Source organism: Teleopsis dalmanni, chromosome X (assembly GCF_002237135.1).
Source record: "Teleopsis dalmanni isolate 2A chromosome X, ASM223713v2, whole genome shotgun sequence".
NCBI lineage: Eukaryota > Metazoa > Arthropoda > Insecta > Diptera > Diopsidae > Teleopsis > Teleopsis dalmanni.
The window spans coordinates 64,693,996-64,717,267 of NC_051848.1; the positions used below are offsets into that span (position 1 = coordinate 64,693,996).

Sequence of the window (23,272 nt, forward strand, 5' to 3'; positions counted from 1 at the left end):
CAAAGTTTCTAATTGAATATGTATGTGAATATATATTCACGTTCACATTTAAATATTAAAGTTAGAATAATATCTTTGCGATATAACTAACATATTTCTTAATATTAGATTAGTTAGTATCATTCAAGAGGAAGAACGTAAACTTGGCTTGCAGAAGTCGAATTTCCTGAAACCCTCCCATATATAGAAGAGTCCCTTAGATAAAATTGCATACGGAACAATATATTTATGTTAGTTTATTTTTGTTTTCTTTCCAACATCGCAAACAATAAAAACAAAAATTATTAAAAAGGTTCATTGAATAAAAATTCATCAAATTCTGAAATTCCATACAAATTAGTTATTTCTGCAATCAACAAATATAAAATGTTCATGTCACGTTGAGGCCTCAAATCATCAATCAACATAAATTGCGACAACATCACCCCAGTATGCAAATCCATATCATTTTGTTCCGTTGCGAAAGTTGTCGGCATAGAACTATGCAGCTGTTCCAGCTATGTACTTGCCCGTGGCCAAACCGCCTCACTGACATTATGTGTGAAGTGGAGCAGTGCCTCTCTAATTGACACTCCTCGAGTAATGCTGATAATTGACTTTATAATTATTGTCGCTGTTGGCAACGTAACGCATTGCAATCACAACATCGGCTTTTGTAGTTTTGTATTGATTCGAAGTGTCAATTTATGTGACTGCAAAGATACGCACATAAACAATTGCGCATAATTCGCAATATAATTTTTTTATTAAATAGACGGATTTGTGAGCTTCAATCAACATACAACAGCAGCGTGTATTGAAATTTTAAGAGACAATAAGGTATTATTAAATCTTTATAAACTAATTATAAATGATTAAAACTTTTTAATTGCACTTTAAAATGCAAGAGACTATTGGAAATAAAATTGAGCTTTCCTAATTATCCTTATTAAGTTCGAAATGCCATAATATGAGTATGTGTTCATAATAGTAAGGATATAAAATTTAAAATTAAACTAATTAGTTTTAAATTTTACAATTTCTTGATATGTAAATAAACTACAAAGTAGTAGTTTTATTTAACACAAACTAAATAGTAAAGTATAGTTTCTATTTTGATTATATCACATATTGATACGGCTTCATAACGGGTATTCTCTACCATAAATACTCAATGGATAATTAATTTTCTAACCATCATTCCATTATACCATTCCGATTAGCACTTAAATACTTAATAAATACCATTCCGTACTAAAATTTCAAGAAATGACTTTACCAGCTATTTTACTGACTGTCTATAGATTCCAACACAAAAGTTCCCATTCAAGTTCATAAAGAAGGAATACTCACAACAACAAAAAAAAAATCCAATAGAAAAAATACCAAATAGAACTTTTTCAAGAAATGGCTTTACCAGCTATTCTACAGACTGTCTATAGATTCCCATACAAAAGTTCCCATTCAAGTTCATAAAGAAGGAATACTCACGACAACAAAAAATATCCGATAGAAGAAATACCAAATAGAACTTTTTATAAAAAAAAGAAAAAATCAATCCCGGATATACAATATCTTTGGACCATATTATGTTTTTTTAGCTAGTGGTGTGTCTGACAATTTTATCGCAAATCCGTGAAGACTCCGTGTACTAAGTAGTGTAAAGTTTTTAATTAAAACACTTTTTGATAATAAAAAAAATTATTTTTTCGAATTTAAAAACATTTTTGGACTGAACTTTATCATTTTTATTAGTTTTATATTTCATTTGACATGATTTCAATTAAGACAGTGGATTCTATAGATGCATTAATTATGTTTCGTGGAAGTAATCTGTAAATGTATCTGAGAGAATAAGAATGCATGGACAGAAAATCTATAATCTATTTTCATTACAATAAAATATGACTTATTTATTATCATCTTTTTGAAGTAAAAAAAAAAAATCAGTAATTTGCTTTTTTATTTACTAAAAAATATAATGAATTTGTCCTTTAGAAATTACAAATAAATGTTGTTGCATTTGGCCTCATCCTGCAAATGTGTTAGTAAATAAAGTATATTTAAGCTTTGAATTTCTTCAATTTATGTTTATGCTTAAATAATAATACTTTAAAAAAATTTTATAGAAAAATCGACAATCATTGTAAACACAGTGAACACAGTAAACATTTTTATTTTACATTAAATTTGATAAAGTATACTTAACTGAAATATCGCACTTACAATCACGGACTCCAAAGTCGAATATACCTCAACTTAATCTATATTCTTGCTGTCTCATTACTACATTTACAGAATTTTAAATAGACATTATAAAATATTTTTTATAAATTTTATAAAACTACAATGGATTCAAAAATCTAATATAATTTTAAACACATTAATTATATGTTAATTGAGAAATTATCTTATAAATATATTCTAAATAACAAAAAACAATAAAATAATTTTTTTAAGTTAATGTTAGTATTGATCATAAATTATGTTTTAAAACTTAAAGCAGTGGTAAAATATTAAGACTACAGTATTAACTATTGAAATTATTAAAAAAGCTGAAGAAAATAAAAAGAAAAAAATATGCGTATAACATAACCTACAATAAAATAATTAAAAACGGTAAATGAAAAAAATGACTTTTGGTTCCTCCGAGCAATAAAGCCCTTCACACAGACATTTAATAATATCATAAATCTATTATTTATCTAACTCAATGTCAGAAATCAATGTTAAACAAGTTTTTCCACTTCAAAAACTTGTAACAATTACAAAGTAAATACCTTAGCTACACTTATGCATGCAGTCAGTGCTCAACTTAACTCAAATATATAATGTGGTTTTTGGAGGTTGTTTTTTTATGTTTTTTCACAATAATATTTTCGTGTCAACCATTTTGATAACTGATCGTTAAACTATATATACTTTTTATACTTTTATATAATGTATATACTAGTAAATATGTTTCTATATATAAATATATTATACAATATATATATATGTTGTATATATGTATATTGTATATTGTATATATGAAAATCTATACTATATTTGTATATATGATATTTCTATACTAATGTTTCATATGCCTTATGAAACAATGGAATTATTAGTCTGTAGTTTTTGAAGAATACTATAGCACCACAAAGAATAACTTTACATGACTGAATGACTTTACAGCATTTATAGAATGACTTTATAGCAACAAAGAGAAGTACAGATATGTCAAAATCGGTATATGTTTTGATAATATTAAAAAATATATGTGGTTCATATGGTTTTCACCGTATCCTTGACGTATGAAAATAATAGTTGTATTATATTTAGAATGTTAGTTTAACCTATACAACGTCGTAATAATATATCTACATCTTTTGTAATTTTTTTTTATAATTTTTAACAAAAAAATTTAAACATAAAAAGACTTATTTTTTTTTTTTGGTTCGCTTATTATTTTTTTGTTGAACAATGTATTAAGTTAAAATGCCAAAACAATACACAAAAAATGTACAAACTATATACAAAAAAAAAATATCGAATTAGCAAAAAAAACGATGTTGTCTTGTGTACTTCAGATGTTCAGTTGTTTATTTAAAGTAGTATATATAAGCTTATTTGAGCACTGACTGCATACGTTCGTAAAGCGAAAAGATTTACTTCATAACAAATATAAATTTAATTAAAATGTCATCACCAAAAACATATTAAACATAAGCTGAAAAAAATATGAATTATTTTGTAATTAAAATATTTTTACTAAAAATTTATTGAAATAAACAAATATTTTAAATATATTGAAATAAAAATAATAATTGCAAAAAAAAAGAAAAAATATAATAAAACAAAATAAAAATAAAAAATAAAATAGCAGGAAAAAATAAAGTAAAGATAAAAAAAAAATAGAATAAAAAACATAAAATAAAAGCAAAAAAAAAAATTTAATTAAATAAAAAAAAATAAAACAAAAAAAAATATAAAGTAAAAATAAAACAAAAAAATAAATAACAAAAAAAAAATGAAATAGTAAAAAAAAAATAAAATAGCAGGAAAAAAAATGAAATAAAAACAAAAAAAAAAAATAATAAAAAAATAAAATAAAATAAAACAAAACAAAAAAATTAGAACAAAACTGAAAACAATAAGCAACAAGGGATTCGACATATATGTAGATGCAGTACACACTTAGTAGTATTGTCAGGCTTTAAATTTATCATTTCTATAACTTTTGTTTTGTGAAAAGGTAATTACAGAGCTTAACCTAACATAAAAAACTTATATGAAAAATTCACAAAAGAAAAATTAATAATACATATATAAAATTATAAAACATATAAACATAGGAACAATTTAATAATATTTTAATCACCAATGTGAAAACTAAAAAAATCAAAATGACATTATATATAACATATAACGTTATATATAAAAATTGAAAAAAAAAAGACAATAAAAAAAATTACAATAAATATAATCATAATAATATAATAATAATATAATATAATAAAATATAATATAATAATAATAATAATAATAAATATATAATCAATAATAAATAATAAATGAACTATTTATAAATAAAAATAATAATAAAATAATATTTTTGAAATAATTATATTGAAATAATTCTTATTAGAAATTTAATTATGAATTATGAAAAAATAAAAAATATATCAAAAATAGAAATTAAATAAGAAATCACTTCTCGTCAATTTTTAAATAATTATATGTGAAAAAATGAACGCAAATATTAATTTATATATATTTTTGTTAAATTTTTAAACTTCAGGCGTGTTATTCTTGTGTATTTTAAGTATATAATGGGACATAAACTAAAATTAATAAATTTCAGATACAAAATTTTTTTTTAATTTTGGTGAATCTGCAAAACGAAACCTTAAATATACGTACGAGTGCATGTTTCCATTAATTTTTTTTAAACTAAAATGCAACGCCTTTGTGCAACATGTGAATTATGTAAATCTATTTTGCTTACATTTTCTATATTTTTAATTATATAAAAATAATTTATTTTCAGTTTTTTTTTATTTGATATAGAATGCAAATATAAAATACTCCGATTTCTACTGTTTTTTACTTTAAAATCAATTTAATTTAATGTTAAACACTCTTTCTTTACAAAGTTGCAGCGCACTCATCTTTTCATAAATTTTTGGTATTGATTTTAATTTATTTTTTTAAATCAGTAAAAATATTATTAAATATATTATTTTCAATAATATATTTTTTTCAATAATATATTTTTTTCGCTTATATAATTTTTTTAATAAATTTATTGCATTTGTTGTGTTAAAATATGATACAAAAACTGAAATTTTAAGTTGAAAAAATAATTTTTTACTAACAAATATATTTTATAAATAAATTTTATTGCATTTTTTTTTCTTCAAATTTTTGATAACGCCATTGCAGAAAGTATTAATTTATTTATTAATACTCTTTATACAATCTTTACAAGTTATACTTTCCTTTAATAGCTTAAATAGCTAATCAGAGTTTTTATTCCATATTATTTAGACTCAACTATGAGAGTATCTACAAAGAAGTAAAGACCTCAATATCAAGTCTCTTAAGTTAGTTTTAATCATTTTAAGCAAAAATCTCTATAACAAGTCTATTGAGTTATAAATAATGATTATAAGTCAGAGTTTTTATATAAGTGTAAGGAACTTAACCTGAAATATTGTATATTGAACTATCACTAACCAATTATTTGTTGAGTGATTATTTATTATTATTACTCGGAGTTCTTCCTCTATATTATTAAGTCTCAGCAATAAGTAATTCATTAATTAATTAATTTATTCATTAATTTTTACTTAATGTGTTTAGTCTACATTGTTAAGATACGTCGATGAGAATATTTATAAACAAAAAAAGGTTTGTAAATAAAGATTATAGAATAACTTGTCAATAATGATTTTCACTCAGACTTTATTGAGTTATTATTAATATATTCAACTCAAAATTTATAATCTATAATATTAAGTCTCAGCAATGAGAATATTTGCAAACAAGTAAAAATATTTATATGAAGTTTATTGAGTTATAAATAATGATCATAAGTCAGAGTTTTTACTTATTTATATAAATATGAAGAATTTAATATCATATTAAAGTATCACTAACCAATTATAAATTGAGTGATTATTAACTATTATTATTTAGAGGTTTCTATAGTATTCAGTCCCAGGAATGAGAATATTTTCAAAAGCGTAATGATGTCAATACCAAGATTATTGAGTTAACATCAATTTTGTCACTCAATATTTTGAGTAGGATTCATTTGAGTGAATATTTTGACTCGTCGATGAGAAAATTTACACATCATGTCATACAAAATCGGAATATTAAGTTTATTAGGTGACTTATCATTAATAATTATTACGTAGATTTTTTATACTGCATTGTTTTGATTCAGAAATGAGAATATTTTGAATCGTGTGGAGGTCTCAATATCAGTTTATTGAGTTATTATTACTGAATTTAACTCAGAATTTTTCGCGTTTTTTTTTTGTTTTTTGAATTATCGTTAATGATTAGGTTTTACTTCATATTTATAGACTCAGCAGTGAAAATATTCACATATACGTAAAAAACTCAATATTAAATTTATTAACCCTTTTTTTAAAGTATTGTCACTCGTAATTTTTAAATTACATTATTAAGACTCAAAAATGCGACTATATTGTTGCTTATCAACTTAATGGAAATCTAATATAGAAATTATATATAAATTATATATGTATAAGTAGGTGTTTTAATGTTTCTAAAAAACAAATTATTTTTAACAAAAACTATTTCTTAATATATTATTTGATTTTACAATTTAATAAGCAAGTTGCTCAAAGTCAGGCTCTCCGAAGATTCTTCAAAGTGCTTTAGCACATCCGCACAAATAACCTGCTAAAAGAACTTAGACAAGAACCAGTCAAAAAATAAATAAGGGACAGAGACCTGAAGCTATTCGCGAAAACCGATAGGCTGCCCTACTTAGCGCTATCTATGTTAATCTTAGAATAATCTCTAGCCACATGGGGCGGTATGCGGTTCTTAGATCAGTCATCGCATATTCACGAAGCTTTTGAGGAATACATAAAGTAGTCAGTGAGAAGGGTGAGACTCTGCAGAAACTTCCCAGCTATAAAAGCATAAAAGTGCTCAGATACACTTACTCGGAAAAGACATAACATGTACAAAATTTTAATTAATTAAAATGGAATATATTAATTGTTTAATGTGAGAAAATATTTTATATTCTACAGAATTCAATAGAATTTTTTATTTTTGCAAAAGTAAATACAGTGAAAATTATATTGACACTCATCGTATTAAAAAGTGAACTCCTATTTGTTCCAGAAAGTTGCTTAAGGAAAGGGTTTAAGGGTTCAGTTGCTTTTGAAAAAATTATCTAACTGAAGTGATTATTTATTAACAAAGAATGGTGTTCATTAGTAGAATTTTCGCTATATACAATTTTTGTTCCATACCAAAATTTTTAGTCTAAAATTGACAATATTTGAAAAGAGTATCTTCAGTATTTTATTTAAAAGTTATATTATATTATATTTTATTAGCTCTAAAATTATTCACTAAAGTTGATACGCTAATTAACCCCGCCCTAACAATCCTCAAGTCCACTTCTGGACTCTCAGAAAGATATGCTGATTTAAGGTCCGTCATCAACTAAAAGACAAATAAATGATATGTTTTTTTTTAGCCTAGTTAAAGCCTAGTGTGGGGTAGAGATAAGCCCCCCAGCCATTATAGAGTAAAAGTGCGTAATAGCACTAACTCAAGAAGAAGAAGAAGAGATAGAAAGCGATATATTAATATATTATTTTATTTAATCTTGTCAAAAAAAAAAAATATTCTATTATTATTATGAGTATTTTAATTTGTTTTGTAATATTATTTATGATGATTTTTGTCATTGTGTCTAAAAAAATTATTTTTTATTAAAATCTATAAAACATTTTGATTATAAAATCTATTTTTTTTTTATTTTTTTTTTTTTTTGGTTTTATGCTTTATTATTCATAAATTCGCACTCTTTATTGCACACGTTGGTTGCACTTTTGCTTTTGACATGTGAACGGAATATTGTGAATGTTAATTAAGAATTTTATTTTCAGCTTAAAATGAAAAAATAATGCAATGCATAGTACAGAAGTTTTAAAATGTATGAAATATGAAAACAAAAGTAATCAATACAGAAATAACAAATATTAAATATATTTATATAAACTATCTATAGATATACATATATATGGTATGGTATATATATTGTATATATTATAGAATAAAAATAATTGAAAGTGGCATTACAGCTGCAGCCAATAAATAAACAATAATAAAATTTATCATTAAAATGCACTGCCGTGGAGCTTCCACATACGAAAGAACGCACGTGAATTTTTTGTGAATCCTCCTTGTTATTTTCACTACGATTTTCGATTTTCGATTTTCGATTTATACTTTTGCGTTTTAATTGCCTCAAGTGCTGATCCTGTTTGTTTCTTTAACATTTATATTTTTAATACTTCTTGTTGATTTATTAAATATAAATTTTTTTGTTTATTTACCACTACTGCATTGTGATGTCAGGAATATGCACGCATGCAGCGCACATGTTAATCCTTTAACGCCCATTTGCCCTACCTATCATCCATCCATATCCTCCACACTCAGGCCATCAGGCCATCTGTGACCTTTGCACCATTTAAATGCACAAAGCAAACGCACTTTTTAACAAATTTAAAGCATACATCTTTTTATCGTATTTATCGAAATTTTTTTATATAAAATTTTTGTTCCTTTGCATTTTGTATTTGCATCCGCATCTGCTTCCGCAACGCGGCGCCATTGTGAGGCGCCCGCCACAGTTGTGTGCTTGTTGCTGCTCTCGTCCTCTGCAACTCGTGAAGAATCCTCATTATGGGGCATTGTGTTGTGTGTCATGCGATCGTCCTTGTCTAAACATATTTGCGGTGTATCGAGCTGTTTTGTGGTCAAATGATGAATTAATGATGATAGTTTACTGATGGATTGCGAATTGTTGGTATTACATGCCGGAAATAGATTCTATACATATGTCCATCCACCGGCATTTATATATGTATGAATTTGTATTAATATGGCATAATTAACAGGGTGACAATATATATTCAAATCAAAGTATCAGTAAAAATTAGCATTAATCAAGTACTTGAAATTACAATTTTTTATAAAAGGGTTTGAACACTAATGAAGAAACAACAACAAAAATTTTAACTAATTTATTGAAATTTGGCTGATCATAAAATGTTGATCATACAATATTCGAAGTTTTATTTAATTAGTTTATAGTCGGTATATAATTTGTTTGGACAGCAATTGCCAGGCTTAGAACTCGTCTCTGTCAAATTATTTTTCTTTTTAATTACCAAATAATAATTTTTTAAATAGATGTCATATAGGCAATTAGATTTTTAGCTTTTTTACAATATTAAAAGGCTGAGATTAAAAAATATTTTACGATTTCCAGATATGATATTGATTGGGATTAAGAAAATTAAAAAATAACGAATTGAAATAAATGTCCATAGCAGTACAATTAGACAACCAATTTTTGCTCAAGAAGCTTTTTTGAGAAATAATTTTTGCCACTTGAAAATTTGTTTCTCTACCAAAATTAATTCAAACAGGTTCTATTTTTTCTATTGACTTTTAATAATAAAAAACAATACCTCCAGGTATCTCAGGTACATCAGGTGCTCCTGTGTAGGCACTCTCTCTCTGGAGCTTTGCTTGACACAACATTATCTATCTATTATTTATCCTATAGCTAATATTGAATATGAACTTAGAAAGTACAAATATAGATGGAACTAATAATTTAGTACTACTACTTTTTGTTTGTAATGCGATCACTTTCATCAGTTCTTCAGTTATTTCTAATAGTAAGCTAATTATATATTAATAGTAGTAAAAATCAGATTAATCATTTCCGAAAAGTTAATCGCTTAAAAAGTAAAAATTTTTACTTTAAAAATCATAAGGTAGAAGTAGTCAAAATAAATACATATATAAGTTTTGTAGAGTAATTGTTTCTAATTGCTTTAAAGACAAATCTACAACTCAATTGGCAGTTAAAAAACACTCCATCAGACCTATACCTGTTCTACACAGTACGAGGTAATGCAAGGCCGCTGCTTAGAAAGATATCGTCAAGGTATAGTCGAGTGCTTCATATATACAAGAGTTCTATATAGAGTGGAAATTTATGGCGGAAAATATATGCAGGATATTGAAATTGTGTGATCAATATATAAAGAAAAATTAATTTTTAATCATATTTATAATTTTAAAAGCTACACCTAATGTGACCTTACGTCCTGAAGAAGAATCTCCTTGTTAAACTAAAATCCAAATACTAGATCTCAAAGAATTTTTAAATTTTCTGTTATTTTGAATCTTATATAGATAAAATTTAAACATATAAAACAGATTTTACTGGCTTACGTTTAGTTTTAGAATACTATATAAAAAATATAAAAATAAAATAGATAAATGATGACTACTTAATAGGCAAATATTAGAATATAAGTCAAAAAAATGTTTAATTTTTCTATTATAGTTAAGGTGTTAGACCAGCCCTTCAGACATTATGGGCTAACATTGAGTTCTACAACTTTTGCATGGAAATACCTATTATGTCAGCAAATAGTTAAATGAGAGTTACTTAATAAACTTAATAGTTATTAGAAAAAATGTTAGAAATTAGAAAAAATTGTTCGAAAAAGTTTTTGAATATTAGGTATTAGTTGTGGTGTTTAGAAAACGTTGAACTTGCTATTGAAAAAATAAGGACTAAATTTAATATATAAAAATAAGTTTTGTTGACTTAATTCGCTTTCAGTACAATGTTGTGTTATATCAAACTATTATTAGCGCGTATATATCTTTCTTGTCGTAGATAATTAGCACAAAAGCTTCATTACGTCACCCTGTATAACGACATATGCCAATTATTTGCTTTAACCTCAAAATATATTCACGCAAAAAGTCGTTCGAACGCATTTAATGTACTTCAACAAAAAGTCGCGATTTCAGTTTAAATGATTTTTAAATAATACTGTGAAAATTTACCTTTAAAAGCCACAGTATGTTTTTAATATATTATTTTTCTTTTGTATTTTATACATTAATTTTATTAAAATGTTTTAATAATCGTCATGAAATTGACCACAAAGTTAACAAATAAATAAATGCCGGCCAACCGCAAAATATAAACTCTTCCATAAAAATTGCGAGAAAAAAGTAGAAAGGATGAACGTGTGTCGCACACTCACTCGAATATAATTGCCACGCCCCTCACCACAATGTGTGGCACAGCAGGCGAACGTGTGGTTCACATTTTTCAAATAAATTTTGTGCTATTCATTTGTGTTTGTTCTGATTTTGTTGGAATATTGGAACACATACAAAAGTCCTTAAAGAGAAACTCAAACAAAGTTGTATGTATATGCGAATTTTCGAATATATGAATTTTCGTATATATGTACCGATTTATGTATGACGTACTCGAATTTTAATTATCACACATTTAAAGTTAAAGTAAATATCAATTTAAAGTACACTTGCTCAAAATTTGACTACACAGGATTAAAACTGAACATGTTTAATTTTTTATCATATCCATATCATATCAGAACATAGATTCAAAAAACAAAAAAATATAATACTATATATAATAATTATTTGCGTAATACATAAATAAAATGTGCCTTTACCAACCACAACCACAGTCCCGCCCAAGATTACACCATTTTCATTCGCCCGCGATCTGAATGTCGGCGACCGTACGAGCATTCAATGTGTCATTGGCACCGGTGACCTACCGCTCACATTCACTTGGCTTAAGGATGGACAACCGCTACAGCCGGCAGCCGCGCCGTCTCAAACCATTATGATGAATACACGTGACGGCGGCAGTGTTAGCGGTGGGCTTAGTGGTACCGGTGACGTTGCTGCTGCATCGGGTCCCGGCGGCCCACATCAGGCGTCGGTAGCAGTAATGACAATGATGACCCGCTCATCGCACAATGAACCGAATGACGATGGTAGTAGCGGTGGTGTAGGCGGCGGTCAAGTGACAATTCGCCAAAATGATGATTTCACCAGCGCCCTCAGCATCACAAGTGTGACGAGGGCTCAAAGCGGCACATATACGTGCCGCGTTCAAAATGATGCCGCCACTGTATCGCACTCTGCACAGCTAAGAGTTAATGGTACTTTTATTTTAATTCACGCACTTTAGTTAATCTTTAAGCTTTAGTTCTGTTCCTTTTTGCCACTAATTGCTTCTATAATACAATTTGCAACTAAACTATATATGTGAATGAGCTTTATAGAATTTTCGTTATTAGTAAAAATATATTTCTTTATCTGTAGCGTTGGTAACGTTAAAATTTTAGTTGAAAAGAGTAGAAGCAAAAATTCATGTTGCATGAAAATCGCTTGACAAATAAAAAATTAGTAAATAAATATGCATGAAAATTAATTAATTATTTATATAAACAACGTTTTTTTCATAAATTTATTTAATATTTTTTTAAAGCTGGTAGCGGTAGAAATCCTCACTGTAGATTTTATTGCATTTGCAAATGTCCTGTAAACAATGCGAACATTGCCACGCTGAGTTTTTTATGATTGTATGGTTGTGTGTTATTTTTTAATCAAATTGATCAAATATTTCAACAAATATGAGAAAATATTTCATTTAATTAAAAACAAAATATGCTGTATGTGTGTTATGCACAAATAAGAATAAATCCTTTTTTTTCTTTTTTTTTCTTTTGCTGTAAAAACACAGAAAAGCACTGAATTACTTTTTAAGTTCATGAAAATTTCAAATATGTGGACTCGTAATATCAACATAGACTTATTTGCACTTTCTACTCAACATAACCAATATGGGGTCCAAGCTTAATAAAAATTTAGGTCACGTCAAAACTAGAATCCTCGAAAGTATTACCAATAACAAATTCATTGAACTGTTTAGAGTTATTGAGTCAAAGCAATCTTTCAATCGAGTATTTAACAAACATTTATGGTTGAAGCTTTACTGTTAAATAGGAACTTTTATTTTTTATGTCCATATCGATATTGACTATGTATATATCATTGTATATTTAGTTTTTGGTGAATATCATACTGGAACCTCATCTATTGTCAATCTGTGGAGAGACTCTTTTTAAAAAACCTAGAGAAATCAAGATTATTTTTATATCTCTTGGTTCCAGAAGTTTTCCGCATTAAATTCAATGACTACGTTATAGAGGTACTGCACTTGCCACTTGCCAATCGCCAGACAAAAGCAAAGAAGATTGACGAATATATCAACTGTATCTCATACAATGTGTAGGTATCAAGGCCCTTTAATCTTATCTTTTGATAGTTAAAATTAGTATCTTAAAGTAAAAAACTTGTCAATATTTTTATTGTTGACTCCAGTAAGTTTATGCAACTGAGTCCAATGTAGGGTTTAGCGCAGATTCTTCTACATAAAATATTCTAGTTAAATAAAATCAACAGATAAAATTGTCCCATTAGTTTACTCCCATGAGTAATACACACTTTTTAAGTGATAGTCACAATAAATATAGGTGTACATTTTACTGCGTTTACATAAAGGTATTTCTTAACTTTTTGTACGAACCAACGTTTTATATATATTTATTTACCGTAGTCCACCATCTGGAATATAGATTGTTCATATAAAATCTTCAATTCTGTTTGTTTAAAGTTAAATGCCGTAGTTCTTTCAAAAATATACTGGTTTCATTAAAAATGGTGCGCTTTCATGTGACCTTAGGTTTGCCATCTCTTTTGCTGTCTTGCAGGTTCCATTCCAGAGTAGCATGACATATTTCATCGTGTGGTTTTCTTAGTCTATGACCGACCTAGCAAGAAATATGGAAAAAAAGGAAAAAAATGAGCTGTAACGATAGCTTTAAACAGTTTAACGCACTAAACTTAGCTAAATGTTTATGCTTTCATAACATACCTGGTTTAGATCAAACTAGCCTTGATATTTCGAGCTATTTGCGCAGTTGTTATTTGTCTCATTAATCGTTTAGAAAAGAATACCGAGAGTCTTAATATCCCTTGACAGTGTTCATTATTATAACCAAGCGTTATTATTTTTTTCCTTGCTTTGAATCGTTAATATAAATATTAATCGACTTGCCGCTATGTACAGGGTTTTAGTCATGCCTTATGTCTTAATAGGGACAAAAATTTTGTATCTGTTATCGAAAATTGTGTTTGAAGCAATGAAGCCAATATTTTATATATAGTTTTGATGTTAGTGATCCTAATTTGAATGCTTTTATCTTTTGATGGAGACATGCCAAAAAACACTGGAAGGCAAGAAAAAATTATTATTATATGTTTAATTATGATAATAATAATTATTAATAACAAACATTTAATAAAGTTTAAAATTGTCTTATGTGTTCTCAATGATGCAGTTCTTATAGTCTTCGTTATGATAATATCAATTTATTTTGTCCATAGTTTTGTTATGAGTTTCCGCTAATGTTGAAATAAAATCTTGTAAGAGAAAAATATCTAACAAATTTTTATTTAATTTTTAACAATTTTTTTTAATATTAAAATATAATAAAACAATAAAAAGTTACTATAACTTAATTTAAAAATATATTTAAAAATCTAAGTTTCTATTTGTGCATAATACATAGGCTGCCAAACTTCTAAACAAGTATGAGTACGAATGCTTCCCACATAATTACATATTATACGTATCTAAAATCTCTCTGACACCATTTATTATTCTATTTTTACTTATATTTTAAAAAATAATAATATTTCATTATAAATAAAATATCATGGATTATATTGAAGAAAAAAAGTGCAGTATCACAACTTCAGCACTTTTTCTAAATGCAATATTGTTTAAGGTTTCCATCAAAAGTTTACTGGAGTGATTAAGTTAAGTAATTAATTAAGTAAAAACGAATTTAAAGACTCACAAAGTAATTAATATAATGGGTTTCTTTAAGATTATTGAAAAACTTTCTTAAGTCTAATTTTTTCCTATGTGTAATTCTATTTTATTTTTATTTCCCCAACATTTTCATTAATAAATAAAGAAAAAAGTGTGCAGAATTTTAAAAAAAAATGCAAAAAACAAAGTGTCTTGGATGCAATTCATAAATATGTTTATAAGATTAATTAATAAAAGCAATGTGCATAAATATGTGTCCGTATATTAATCTAGTGCCACCACGCATTTCGCCTTTTAATTTTGAGAACGAAATCACGGAAGGCATGCGTACACAGCTAATGTGTTCGAGTAGTCAAGGCGACCAGCCATTTAATATAACCTGGCTAAAGGATGGCATTCCAATACTAAGCGGCGATGCAGCAACGAGTAACAGCAACAAAGGGCATATCGATTCGCATGCCTCGAGTGGGACAAGAAACTTTCATCCACCGGATCCGTCGCTCACCATTAACGAATACGCACCCTTTTCCAGCATTATATCCATACATAATGTAACATCACGTCACAATGGTAATTACACCTGCCGCGTTACCAATCGTGCTGGGTCTGTTGAGTACACGGCCGTATTATCAGTTTCGGGTAAATTAAAACTATTTCAAGAAATATAAGTAACGAAAGCACAGCAGTAATGCATTATTTTGCACCAGTAATCATAATTATGCACCAACAAAAACTAAAAACTAAAAAATTCATTTCAAAAAACATGCAAAAATACACAAGTTTTGAGAGTAAAAAATACTCAAATATTTCGATGTTCATTTTGTAGTTTTTATAAAAAGATAATGCAAATAAAAAACTATTTCATGAATTTCTGTGGTTTCACATTGTTCATTGAAGTATGTTCTGGTAAAAATTGTTCTAACACCATCACATCAGGGATATGAATGCAGTACACAAGAATTTAAAAAAAAATATTAAATTTTGAATTTAATTAAAAGTTATGAATTTTATTCATTTCCGCCATCAATTTAAGTCACTCACAGGGACTTCATTTGCTCTGTTTCCAGCATAATCAATAATATTATTCATACAATTTTCCGTAAATAGAAATATCTAATTTTAATATTTAACTTATAGCATACATCACCTTCAATCTTAAGGTTCTCTAATTCTTGTTAGTAATACTTTAGTACATAGTTTATGGTATATTAGTTAAGTATAATATTTTAAATATAACATATCCCTCGTTCAAAGGTGCTCGAATATTCTTATTAGTACTATTTTAGCATTTTACAGTTTATAGCTTATAGCATATTAGCTAATTTTAATGTTTTAAATATATCATACCTCTCATTCAAAGGTATTCTCTTATTCTAATTAGTATTATTTTAGTATTAATTTAGTATTAATAGTACTTAGTTTATGGTATATTAGCTAAGTTAAATACTTTGAATATATCATATCTCTTGTTCAAAGGTACGCTAATATTCTTATTAGTACTATTTTAGCATATTACAGTTTATAGCTTATAGCATATTAGCTAATTTTAATGTTTTAAATATATCATACCTCTCATTCAAAGATATTCTAATATTCTTATTAGTACAGGTTTACGCTGTAAAATATTGACCAGGTATTGAATATTGAATATACATCAACCTTTCTTTTGACGCCTTTAAAGTAACTCCTGTCTGAAGCAACTTACATGGGCTGACGATTTACCCATACGTGCATAAACTTTCTGTAGACAAATTTCGATATGGTTGTTAGTTCCTACAGCGATTACGCTTTTATAGCTTCAACGGAAACTAAACGTCTTCCTTCTCCATGAAGTCGTCATTTAAGTCTGGAAAACCGGTAATAATCATACGCTGCTATTTCTACTAGATAGATAGAGAGATTTTGAAAGGTTTGGAAGCTATATCACCATGTCACTGCATTCTTTGAGAATGATATGATAAACCTATATTAGTTCCATAAGCCTGAAAAACCGCTAACAATCATGCTCAGCTGTAAAGCTCGAACCCATAATGTGTTACATTACTATCCACTATTCAACAATAAAAAGGAGTTGTAAAATCTATTTCTATGGTAATCTTTAAAATATGTTTTCGGGTCAACTTCATAATATATTTAATAAAATAGCCACTGAATAAAATGGAACTGAAACTAGATGTTACTACAATTATACTAATTATACTAATTATACTATTATACTATGTTTTCGTTTGTTTAGAAGTATTAACAAATTATTTGTAAGTTTAATCTATTAAAAAATAAGTATAAATAAATAATTATATTAAAATATGTAGTAAAGCGAAGATTTAATGGATGTGACTTTAAATTTACTCGTAATAAACGTTTTGAGAGTTCTCCGGTCAGCTTTTTGAGAGAACTTCACTTTGTTTCCCTTCACCTTCTATCTAAATTAAATATGAATTAATATATTTTCTTCATTTAAAAAAAAGGGGCTCAATAATTTTGCATTATCTTTTTATAAATCTTTTCTTAAGTCAATTTTTCACAGTGTTAACAAGGCAAATAACGCACTAATGCACAAGTGAGTTGATGCAACGCACTAGCACGGAGCACGGAACAGCACCATCGCACGGTATCGTACCGCACCTCTGCAAAAAAAAAAACACAAATCCACTAAAATGATTCCAATGAACTTAAAATAAAAAAAAAAACAAAAAAATATTAATATTTGTAAATTATTTAAGCAAACAAAAGTGGAATTATATTACTGTAAGCCGCACTTTTAATCTAAATTTCATTAAGTTTTCTTGATTTTGGTTCTGTCATTCACTTTTTTGCTTTTGGTGAAGACACCAATTTTTTAATTTTCTTTCTCAAGTGTCTACATATAGTACAAGCGAATTTAAATACCTCCGTATCTACAACCTATAACGTAACGTTTGCTAAGTAAGGAACCTTTTAATAAAACATCCTTGTGACGTCTTCCAAGCGGGGTTTACTTATTAGTTATATATGATATTCTATATGATATATAGAACCAGCATTATATCATAAATTTATTATGAAAAATAGCATCCGCAGTTTATTTCAAAAAAAACTCGCCAAAAAATTGTTATTGGTTTAATTGCAATAGACATGTAAGGCTCGAGTTGGCTTTGATCTCTATTAATTCTAAAATGTAGTTTTCCGATTTTTTTTTAATATATTTAAAGTTACTCCACTCACCTTTTACTTTACTTACAATATATGTTATAATATTATAAAGAGGTCAAGGTTCACACTGGGCTATAGTGCCCAATGAGAAGAAGATATATTTACTAAAGATTTACTAAGATTTACTAAAAAGTTACTAAAAGTAATGTCTTCACTTATCTGTTTTATGTGAAAGACAACTGGCATGTATTTTTCGTCCTTTTTCGTAATTGGTTAGAATAAAATAGTTCAAGATTAGGCTCATGCAGAGAGACACAATTGCAATTGCTACAACGGCCCAAAATATTTACATGTCGTTTACCTAACAAAATAAAAAGAGAAAAACTATATTCAGAGAGTACTAACCAAAATTTACAAAAAAATTTCAACTACGCTCTCGTTGAGAATATCCGCAAGGAGTTTCTCTTGTGATAGCCTCTGTAAGACAGTTGTCCGAGTTCTTTTGGCAGTGGTAATAAACTAAAAAGGTCTTCTCTCGCTCTCGTTGAGAATATCCGCAGGGAGTTTCTCTTGTGATAGCCTCTGTAAGACAGTTGTCCGAGTTTTTCTGGCAGTGGTAATAAACTTAAAAGGTCTTCATGTCCGCTTGTTGTTTCATATATTGACACTTGTGCTAATTAATAATTTGTTATAAATCTTTTTATTGTTTTACAATCCTTGCTTATTAATGTATCATATATTTGGTAAGTTGAAATAGAGTGCTATCTTTAAAGGTAGAACTTATTCATTATAGATTAATAGCCCATATATTCATTTATATATATATATAAATATATACAATATAAAACAGTACATTTGCATGAGTATATGTAAAAGCAAGCATGAATTCTGGCGCTATATTAGCCATAGTAAGTTAATGGTAATGTTTCTAAGATATATTACAATCATGTGATAAATGCATATGCGTAAACTAATATAAAATAATTTCACATTCGATTACATCACAACAAATACAAAACACAGTGCCACCACGTTGGATTTTAAAGCCCACCGATCAAGATGCCATACTCGGCAATCCAGTTGTTATAACATGTAAAGCAGATGGTTTTCCAGTGCCTACAGTGCAATGGAAACAATCGATTGGTAAATTGTTTACATTCAAACCAATAAATATGCGCAATTCTACTTTAAATAGATCATTTATAATAAACAAATTCCGTAATTATAGGTGAATCCGGTGAATATCGTGAACTAAGCTATGGCATTGGTAATGGCAACTCACAATCCGTCATTGAAACATACAACAATGGTTCGCTTATCATTCCAAAAGTTGGTAGAGATCATGAAGGTAGTTATCTCTGTCAAGCCAGTAATGGTATCGGTGCAGGACTAAGTACGTTAATTAAACTAACCGTACATGGTAAGAAGCATTCGTTCATAAAAATTTACTTTACTTATAGTATTTTACACAATTTGTGTCGCCTTATGTCGCCTATTTTGAAGATCCTGGGCATCACAAACTGTGGGTACCTTTTAAAAATCCAAAAAAAAAAAAACTGCATATGAATGTGAATGACATGGCTTTAAAATGCACTTTATTGGAAATCAAATTTTAATGAAGTGTTATCTATTTTATGAGGTGGACTTATGTTAATATTAGTTTCTTCTGGTACTTCAATTTCACAAAAATTTCTATCGCTTTGAAGTCTAATTTGAAATTATTATTTGGCATTATATTTTACACACATAATTGACAAACCAGGTAAACGTTCCTTTTTTTAGCTATAAAAATGTACCTTCACTATAATTAGTGATCATCACGCAAGAAAATATTCTTATAGCAAACTTTCACATTCCGGAAAGCATCACTCTGTAAATTAAAATGGTTTCATTAGAATATGTAAGGCTAAGATACTCAAGTCCACCGATTCATTTGAAGGGTTAGTAAGCGATCCCTTGAAAATAAACACATAAACATTCAGGACAGAATTCGGGACATTATTTGCATTTATTGAACTACTCTTAAGCTGTACAGTCAATAGTGCTTCTTCAAAAAAATGAGAATGTACTGCCAGTGATTTTTCTCTGAAAACCCTATATTAAACCAATATATGGATGTTTTCTTTGACCGTCTATTACTACGAACCGAAATGACTATGTGCACTATTGATACAATCAACAAGAACTTGAAATTGTTTTATATCAAAGTCCATTGTAATGATATTATTTCGTAAACTTAATATTGTCGTATTGTTAATTCACAAAAGGTCATTCCAACAGAATTGCTTTAAATTTTTTTACTCATTTGAAAAGACTCTACAGCTTCTTGTTTATCCTGGTTAATAGATCTTTGTGACAGCTAATACCAAAACTTTAAAGCTATTATATAATATAGACATTTTGTAAAACATTTAGAAAACCAAAATTTACAGACTATCGAGTTTTCGAAGGAGACTATATATAATACTTAAATAGAGACACTTTATTATTGATGATACATAATAAGTAAATGAAAAACCTCAACCAACCGACAACATCAACATCTATAAGTCAATGCGTTTGTCGCCTAAAATATAACATATAGGTGTCCAAAGAGGTCTAACATTTGTCTTAAATTTTTAGAAAGCTCTTTTTCTCACATATATCAACTGAGTGTCTAAATGAGCAATTAATCATTTATGTTCACACCCACACCCAAGGAAATATTGGAGAGTTTTCTTCAATTAGTTGTTTTAAAATAAGAAAATTTCAGGTCTGAAAAATCGAAAACTTGTTGCCAAAAAAATTTTGTGATAAGTACATAAATTCTATGAAACAACTATCTTATATAGTTGCCTTTAGCATTGGTATTTGCTGTCCGTGTCTAAAGGTGACACTAGCGTATTGGATCTGACATTTCTAGTTTGAGATGACCCACCAAAATTTTCAAGATACTTGAAAATCAAATTGATGATAATAAATTAATTTGTCTAAGAATAATTATAAAAAAAATTTGTTTATTCTTATGACTCTAATTAACCAGCCCGATTACCCATTTCAAAAAATAGAGTGTGTTTAAGTTATTATAATCAAAATAAATGTAAACTCTATATAAGGTGACAGATATTTACCAACAACGTCAAGATAACTACAAAAATTTTACACGTTAACAAATAATAAGCTTGCTGATTAATTTTTCATTGAAATATAGTTGGGCCTTCGGTCACAATCTCCAAGAAACAAATGACAGTGCGTCGTGGTGATAGAGTTACTTTACGTTGTGAAGCAGATGGTGATCAGCCATTAGATATATCCTGGCGCGCCAAAGCAAATCGCATTGATCCATCGTACGATATACGTTATCATATAAAAGACTCTCCACTGAGTCGTGGAATTGTTTCGGAGATGACTATATTACAAACAACTCTTAGCGATCGTGGAGAATACTCTTGTATTGCAAGCAATACATATGGTCATGATCGAGCTATTATACATCTCCAGGTGCAAGAACCACCTAATTTTCCGGTAAATTTACACGTAACAGATTTAGGAAGTCGTTCAGTTACACTTGCTTGGTCACCAAATGATCAAGATTCGATAATGATGGGTGGCGGTGGTGGAAATAACCGAGATTCACAACCTATATCCAATTATATACTTCAATACAAGAAAGCAAGTGGTTAGTTGAAATAGTTTACTTAATACAGTAAAACAGATATTAATTACACTATTTCTTTTTTGGTTTGCTTTTTTAAATGCGCAGATGTCTGGCATGAACATAACAATCAAAAATTACTGCCAGGTGACAAAACGACTGCACAGATCAGCTCATTACGTCCAGCACAAGCATACCATTTTCGACTTTATGCAGAAAATCATTTGGGAACCAGTGCACCTAGTGATATATTATTAGTACAAACAGATGCTGAAGTACCTAGTGGTCGTCCTCAGGACGTGTCTGCCGAACCTTTAGGTGCCCAACAATTACTAATAACGTGGCGACCACCCGAACGCGAAAGCTGGAATGGTGATTTACTTGGTTATACTATTACTTATCAAAGACATGGTACCGCAGATAGTGTACAAAATTTTACAAAAGTTAGTAGTTTAGGTGGAGAAGGTTTAAATGATTTTCGCCTTACTGGTTTGGAGAAATATACTCCATATTCAGTTACAGTCTCAGCATTCAATATAAAAGGTGATGGGCCACCTAGTGAGGTTGCTATAGGTCATACCTTAGAAGACGTGCCTTCAGCACCACCTCAAGGTGTGACATGCATTGCACTTACAGCTCAAAATATACAAATTTCGTGGCAAGCACCACCTAAAGAGTCTAATCATGGTATTATACAAGGGTATAAATTACTTTACGAACCTGGAAACATTGAATCGGAGTATGGAGCTCGCGAGACAAAAATAACTTCAGCCTTGAGTACTGTTTTGCATGGACTACAACCATTTACAAATTACAGCGTGCAGGTACTAGCGTTTACTCGAGCTGGCGAAGGTGTAGTGAGTCCAACCGTGTCTTGTACTACAGAAGAAGCCGTTCCCGATGCGCCTGAACGTGTTAAATCTGTTGTAAGCAGTGAAACATCAGTAATAATAAGTTGGCTTCCACCAAGACGACCAAACGGTATTGTAACGAAATATAATGTATACATACGCATTCTTGACAAAGGTCAGGAGTTAAAAATACTTAAGGAAGTACTTCCAGCGCATAACCGTCATTTTGAAGCGAAAGACTTAACAACGCGCGAAACCTACGAAGCGTGGGTTACTGCATCAACAAGAGTAGGTCAAGGTCCCAGTACTCCGGTGATTAAATTAATACCAAGCGCTTCAATACCAGCCGCGATTATATCCTTCAGCCAAACCTTGAGCGTCAGTTGGCGTGTAGACATGAAGTTAGCTTGTGTGTTTGTAGGAAATCCAAAACCACAAACAGATTGGAAGGTACTCAATGCTCGTTCCAAAAAGCATTTCCGCTTAGAAATCAGTAATGACAATACTTTAACATTGCGTAACATACAACGCACCCATGAGGGCAATTATTCTTGTGTGGTAAGGAATGCAATTGGTTCTGATCACATCGTATATCAGTTATTTGTGCAAGGTAGAAAGAATCTTTGTTTTTAATACTATATATTAAAT

General features: G+C 28.5%; 1 protein-coding gene across 1 annotated transcript in view; it reads left to right on the forward strand.

Annotated features, from left to right (window-relative positions):
- Window positions 1-23,272, forward strand: part of LOC119687573 (Down syndrome cell adhesion molecule-like) — a gene marked incomplete at its 5' end in the record, with an annotated part of 80,039 nt that overhangs the window by 47,542 nt on the left and 9,225 nt on the right. The window contains 5 exon segments of the mRNA XM_038101931.1: window positions 11,784-12,266; window positions 19,163-19,282; window positions 19,368-19,559; window positions 21,330-21,797; window positions 21,882-23,234. Coding sequence (XP_037957859.1) covers window positions 11,784-12,266; window positions 19,163-19,282; window positions 19,368-19,559; window positions 21,330-21,797; window positions 21,882-23,234 — 2,616 coding nt within the window.